Source organism: Denticeps clupeoides, chromosome 19 (genome assembly GCF_900700375.1).
Source record: "Denticeps clupeoides chromosome 19, fDenClu1.1, whole genome shotgun sequence".
NCBI lineage: Eukaryota > Metazoa > Chordata > Actinopteri > Clupeiformes > Denticipitidae > Denticeps > Denticeps clupeoides.
Window position 1 is genome coordinate 17,527,679 of NC_041725.1, and position 7,295 is coordinate 17,534,973.

The 7,295-nt window shown below is 48.9% G+C and overlaps 1 protein-coding gene across 1 annotated transcript; it reads right to left on the reverse strand.

The window, feature by feature from the left end:
* Positions 1-831: 831 nt before the first annotated feature.
* On the reverse strand, positions 832-6,371 carry slc34a2b (solute carrier family 34 member 2b). The gene is given in 15 exon segments (XM_028961817.1): positions 832-2,028; positions 2,031-2,130; positions 2,209-2,333; positions 2,483-2,599; positions 3,090-3,257; positions 4,021-4,141; positions 4,360-4,455; positions 4,646-4,841; positions 4,924-5,035; positions 5,112-5,255; positions 5,437-5,565; positions 5,647-5,778; positions 5,865-5,922; positions 6,009-6,120; positions 6,199-6,371. Coding segments are annotated over 13 exon segments (1,953 nt in total). The 5' UTR covers positions 5,920-5,922; positions 6,009-6,120; positions 6,199-6,371; the 3' UTR covers positions 832-1,570.
* Between the last annotated feature and the right edge of the window lie 924 nt (positions 6,372-7,295).

Below are 7,295 nucleotides of genomic sequence, written 5' to 3' on the forward strand. Positions count from 1 at the left end.
TTCCACAGCTGTGAGCCAAGTCCTATCAGGATAAAGATGTTGCATCAGAAACGTGACTCGGATTCCTGTGTCTGCTCGTGTCAGTCAGATCGGCACGCTCCCGCATGGTGGGACTGCGCAGCTGGTTCTGATGTTCAGGCCAGTGAGAAGAACACATTTCAGACTTCCATCTGCCGTTTCTTGAAACCTGTCGCTTGCCGACGCAATATGCAAGAGAATCAGAAAATCTATCTTCCTGAGCTTTCATGTACTGGTGTCTGTTATGTAGCGGTGTCTGTTTATGTACCGGTTCAACATGTCCATACAGATACATAACCATACAGATATAACCAGCGGTCTGAGATTGTCATCTAATTCCTTCAAGTTTGTTGTACTCATTAGATTAGATTTCAGTGGCCAAAACTCGAGGTCACTGATGAGGTCACATTGTAATTCCCAGAAACACAACCGCTGATGAGTTTCAATGTCACGTCTTATCAGATGTCTTGCTGCGTCTGGTGGCTTCTCCGTTGTGATTATTATGTACAAATAATTTTGTACATAATTTTACTTTTATTATTCTGTTTTTCGACCACTCATTCTGTTTTCTTTTCCACTTCGTTGTAAAGAAAGCGTCCAAAGACTCACCAAAGGTCTTTTTCTCCTAGACGTCTGCTCACCATCATCATATAATAGTAACCACACCACACGCATTCTGAACTATAAATAATGCATGAACGGGAATTGAGGAAGTGACCTCATCTGTGTGACTGAATGGGGGACACAAGAAACAAAAATACTGCATAACAACAATAACACGATTCATCTCGATGTCATCAACAAAAATGAAGAGACATTTTAATATAGTTTTTATTTTGTAAATAAAACCATTTATAGTCTTGTTCTTATTCATAAACAATTTTGCGTGATATATTTCGTTATAGTTATCGTCACATGACTAGCATTTACGTTGCATTTTGTCTCATTTCCGTTAATGAAGATATTTTGTCAAAGATTTTGTTGATAAAAAATAACTGGTCACTTGACTTCAACACAGACGGAAACACCCCTGGAAACGTAGTAACGACCAATTAATCACCATTAGTGACTCAGCAATGACCCCACCTCATAGAAGGCTTTTTATTTGAGTCCCAGCCAACATATACATATTTTATATAAACAATAATCATACCCCTATTTACATTGATGTGGAGTGTTTCGTTGCACTGATGTGTCACGACACTCAGGAACAACGCAAAATACTTAAAACCAGACAACTGTAACAAGAGTCATACGCGCAGTCTGCTATCATGGTACAGTATGCATTGGTGGATCGATTCATAACATTAACGTTTTACGAGAACGTTAAGTTGTTATATAATTGAATCTAGTGGAGTAATATTGATCTTAATAAATACACCAGGCCAGCTAAAAAGTTTCCCCTCTCAAGTCAATATAAGTTAATAAAACAGCAATAAAGACCACTTGTAAGTCTTCAGGACGGCTGCAGCGGCTCCGCGGGAATTTTGCGATTGATAAATTGGTAGGCTGATGGGCTGTAGGAACGCGTGGTGGTCATTTCTGTCGGAGATTATAATCGCGTCGCTGTAACAGGCTGCTGCTGGTTGGGCTCGTCGTCTCTGGACAAGGCCGGGTTGTCGTACATCTCCAGGCTCCTCTTGTCCTTTTCGACAGCTTTCTCCTCATCCTCGCCCGGCTCGCTTTTGCAGCACTTGCAGCACTTGCAGCAGCAGCAACAGCGTGTCCTGCAGAAGGTCATGGCGGAGGTCACCACCCTGTCCCAGGGGGCCAGGGAGTGCAGGGGCCGTGGCAGGAAGTCCCAGTTGCGCAGCACGCGAGGCAGGGCGTGCGGACAGTGCGACTGCATGATGTTGACAACGATGACGACGATGAGCAGGACGACAATGGGGACCCCCACCCCAACTAAGACCTGCCACCCAGCGATGGACAGGCCCAGGACGGTCACTGGGAAGAGGAAGAAACAGAGGACCAGGTAGACAGCGGCGAACCAGCGGTACTTGGCGGTTCGGTCCCCAGCGCCTTTGCCAGCCGGATGGGCACGCGGGTGAAGGGGATCGGGTACCACAGGAGGATCCCGAAGATGTTAAAGAAGAAGTGGCATAGCGAGATCTGGGAGGAAACCAGAGCAGGGTCACCCGCTGAAACCGACGACTACGGGAAAAAAACCTGAACACGTTCTCTCCTAACCTGCAGTGAGTTGGCAAGCGTCTCTCCGGGACTGGCCATGGCGGCAAGAATAGCTGTAGTTGTTGTGCCGATGTTTGAGCCCAGCGTGAGAGGATACGCTCTTTCAATGCTAATGACACCAATGCCTGCCAAACGTTACGAAAAAACCCCAAAAGATTAATTTTTAATTCTTGCAATAATGTATTTAAGGCAGTGCAAATATTTGAAGAGCTTGTATAAATGGCGGGTGGTGCAATTGCCGGATTCCTGAGTTTGATAAGGGGGTCGTACGCACCCACGAGCGGAGTGATAGCCGAGGTGAAGACCGAGCTGCTCTGCACGATGAACGTCATTCCGGCCCCAACCAGAATAGCGATGTAGCCCGTCACCCAGCCGAACGGGAACGGGAAATCTGCACACATGCGGGAGCGGGTGTTGATCGCCAGGCCGGAAAATGCGGCTGCTAGCAGCGGCTAAGCTAACGACTGGCGGCCATTAGGTCAGGATGCGCAAGCAACAATGGAGGTTAAGTACATGTGGGATAAACTTGGACCACAAAAAAAAAGTTACAGATGCAACAAAAGCAATAATAAAAACAACAACAACAATAACTAGAGAGCCATGATTTCATAGTCAATGAATGCAGAACGTGCAAAAAAGACCACAAAGCCACAAAGTCACAGTTTCAGTGCATCATACTGCGGAAAGGCTATAAGAAGACAGGAAGAGCTCGTTTTAGCAGGTCTGATATCGGGTTAAGGCTGGTTTTTGCTGATTCATTGCTGGATGTTTTGGTTTTGATGGTCATCCCAGCATGTCTAGTTTGTGGCCTGCCTGCTAAACCACCGAGAGCTGAGATGTGAGACAAGCTACATCTTCAGAACGGACACGATGGTCGTCACCTGTGTTGAGCACCTTCTTGATGACCACAGCCACCTGGCCCTTCAGCATGGAGTTGAGCAGCTTGACGATGAGGATGAGACATGTGCAGAGGATGACCAGGGAGAGTGCCAGAAGAATCAGACCCACGGCCAGGTCAGGCAGGTCGGAATTGGCAAAGAGGTGACTGCCTATGAACATGCAAACAATTCCATGGTCAAAGCCACTTAGTGCTGGTGAACATTCCCTTTCAAGAACATCCAGCAGTTAAAGAAGATCTACATTTCTCTAAAAACGTTTCAACTGGGTTCTTCCAAGGTACTTGTGGGACCCTCCTTACCAGATACCTGAAGAACTTCAACCATCCGCATGACTCATTATGAATGAACCCTTCCTTGACCCTGGAACTTTTGCTTGTTGCTTTAATAAAGCAGGGTCACATTGGTTGTACACACCAACCATGAATGGAGCAGTCCTTGTGTCCAACCCATGGATGTCCACTGGTGGACAAGGCTGAAACTGGGAACACTGCAATCCCAGAAGCAATTAACTGACACATGAACCTTCTAGAAAAGTCGGAAGAACCCTGAGGAGCAGGTATGTGATATGAGAGAACATCAGTGCAGATCCTTGCTTTTGATTGGTTCTCTCTCTCCGACAGAAAGGATCCTTTGAGGATAAAGGTGGGAGGAGGGGTCTTCCAGGACTGAGTCACTTCCAGGACTGAATGGAGGTCTTTGTCCTGATATATAAGACGACCAAAAAAGGCTCTGGTGCTGCACATTTTTTGCCATCATGCAATGAAAAGCATGCAAATATATTTATCCTATAATAGTAAAAATAATCCTAATTTTTGCTAGTACATAATCGTGACCTGTTGAGTGTTTACAGAGACATTACTGGTGGCACCACGTGGCCATTGGAAACATTTAGGATTGTGTGCACCGCGCATACATTTCTGCAAGTTGATTTTCTCCGACACGTTCTTCTGGGTCCACGTCAGATTGCCCTCCTCCCAGCACGGGATGCCGACGGTGCAGTTTTCCGGCTCTGGCACGGTCACGTTCACCAGACTCTGCAGCACAGCCCAGGGAGATAAAGCTTTTTACCAGAAGCCCCCGAGCACGACTAGATAACAACACATTCTACACCATCCATAGGGCCGGTGGCCTAGCAGTACGGCCGGGAAAAAAAGGGTTAAAAATTAATCCCAGCCAAGGTCTTTTTTAACACCACAGTCGTAAATTATCTCGTTATCTGAGGTTTCTGAGCTTTTTTGCATCACATTCTTACCGTTATGGTCTTTGTCTTACACCATCTTTTGATCAGACTCTTGTTCCGGGCTGCCGGGTCACCGACGGCAATGTCAGCGATTACAGAACTGTCCAACTAATGGAGACAGATCAGGGAGGAAAGTGGCGTTTCACAACAGAGGGAGGGCCAGGACAACGTGCTTTCCCCCCGTCCACGAGTCCCACGCCCTACAGACGCTGCATCGTAACCACGTTATGAATCATTACAAATGTGCAATGGAATGCGTGACCCGTTACTGTCCCCGCTTCTGTCCACGGATGTTTACCTCTATTATATTTTTGGTCAGGGGCTCGGTGATGACCTTCAGCAGGTCGGGGGCATCCTGCCCGGTCTGGATGTTGAACGAGTTGATCAGGAGCTTGGTGAGTTTGTACAGAACGCCAGTGATCAACTCGAGGGGCAGCAACACCAGGACCGAAAGCCAGTTGAAGAAGTCGTGGACCGTCGCGCCACCAAAGGCCCTGAGAAGCACAGGGGCAGCATGGGGGGGTCAGACGGTGACCTCCTCCGACCATCCCGGTACATCTGGGAACGCGGCGGTACCTGCGGAACTCATTGCGGTCCCCGGCCTGCATCATGGCCACTATGGTGTTTGTGACTGACGTTCCGATGTTGGCGCCCATGATGATGGGCACGGCGGACTGCACCTCCAGCACTGAAAGGGGGTCAGAGGAGGTCAGAGCAGAGACCCTGGATTCGCTCGGCAGTTCGTATTCGTGCAGACTACTCACGGCCCGAAGAAACCATGCTGACTATGATGGAGGAGGAGGTGCTGGAGCTCTGCACGAGGACGGTCACCAGCACCCCGATCACCACACCGGCCACAGGGTTGGACAACACCACATTGTCCTGGAAGATGTCTCCCGCGGCCTTCCCTGTGGTGACAAATACAAAGAGTGTCAGAGTCGCTATAATTAAGTTGAAAGCACTGGTAAAGCCGGGCAGTCGTAATTGTCTTGGACAGTCAAACAAACAAACGAAGAGGAACACACTTCGAAACTGGGACACCGGCGGTCACCGGCGGTCATTAGGGTTAATATTCAGAAGCCATTTTACCGCCAACGAGTTGAAAGGCCGAACTCAAGATGTCCAGGGAGCAGACGAACATGTAGAGAAAGCCCAGCAAGACAGTCAGCTTCAGGACGCCAGTCAGGACGCGCAGACATTTCCCCTTGGTGTCCAGATCTTTGGGGGAGAAGAGGGAGACAGTCAGAGCACTTCTCACAAGCCCTCGGCCCTCCGGCTGAACTCTCCAGCGGCGCTCACCCGACCACTTCAGCCCGGTGTCCCTCAGCTCGGGCAGGTCCCAGGGGTCACCGGGCTCCTCCGGCTCCTCCACGAGCGCCACGGTGGAGCAGGCAGGGAGGACTCTTTCGTCCTTCGACAGCGTGGCCACGTCTAATCATTAAACATAGTGAAAGAAAAGGACGTGTCAGGTTGGACCAGGACTCGACTCTCCTGGACCTGCTGTGGTGGACACTCACCGAGCGGTGGGGAATCTTCTGAGGAACCAGATCCATGTTCAGGCCGAGGAGCCATTGTCTGTTGAGAAACAAAATCACGCATGCAAATTCCCACACAAAAAAGCGATCAATCTTGGACATTTGGGACGCAGTGAGGTGCCGCACCGTGCGCTGGTCTGGGTTTATCGTGCAGGACCACCGCTTCCTCAGAAGGTCCTTCTGCTTCCACCAACGCGACGAGTCTGGTGACGAACCTGCGGCCGGTCACAAGGTCCCGCTGGGAAATTTTAAAAAATCACAGTTTCCACACACTCTTCATCCCCACGCAGCCGAGTCACGGTCCCCGGAGACTCACCTGCGCGCCGCGCCGAGACCCGCCCCGTTTACCTGCCGCCCGGTCCCGGGCCGGCTTTTATAGAGCCGGAGAGGCGGGACCCCGCGGCACGGCCACGTAAATGTATTCATTTATTCCGCCGACAGCGTGACGTTTAAATCCCTTTATTCGTCCCACGGCAGTCCCCACATCATGAGCTCTATCTTGCTCTTAATTGCATGGATGTTCGATTTGTTTTTCTTTATCTCGGTGAATTTATCGCCTCTTATTATTTTAAATGAACGTTTCCTGTCTAAACTGGCCGCAGAGGGTGGAGGAAAGTTGGAAGGACCACAGAAGTCTTGACCAGAGGAACCCTGAAATGCTCCACGGTGTCCGGCGCACCTGTCGCGCACCGTCTGCCGGTGAAATGCTGGCCTCTATCGGCCGCGACGCGCAACTGCACCCGTCCGCCGACCCGCTGTCCCCATCCCGCAGGAGTCCAGCTCCAGGCTGAGGAGGCGAGGGAGTGGACAGGTTAAAATCATCAGCAGGTAACGAGTACGGCTTCACAGCACTTTTTTTTTAAACAAACATTTACATGAAATATACACGCATTAGCAATATAGACATTATTCTGGTGTTGCACATTATTCGCATTGCGAGTTTAAGGATGCCCCGGAGAAGCATCACAACTACGTGTACTTCAAATCTTGCATCGCGCCAAAGTCACAAACCTGCTGAATGCTTGCAAGCTGCTTAATTATTAGACCTTTTAAATGGACATGTTTCATCCAGGAGTGGACAGTGTGCCCCACTGCCTGGACTTTTCCCAATGTTGCGTGATTCCCACCATCCAGCCGTGTGTAATGATCTCCATTATCAGAGCAGGACTTTGGCCAAGTTGTCAGATGCATCTTGGTTTTTTTTCTTCTTCTTTTTTTGGAAAACACCTGTTCAGTACTGCTGACTCTTCTTCTAGGAAAGATGAACAGTTTTCAAGGATTTTCTCCTCTTGTGGCGCAACATTATCCTGAAATGATTTTTTTTTAATTAAAAGCATGCAGATGAATTTCATGAATTCAAAAATACAAATAAGTTTCCAAATTTGAAAAAAAATAATGAGGTCAGTGCTCATC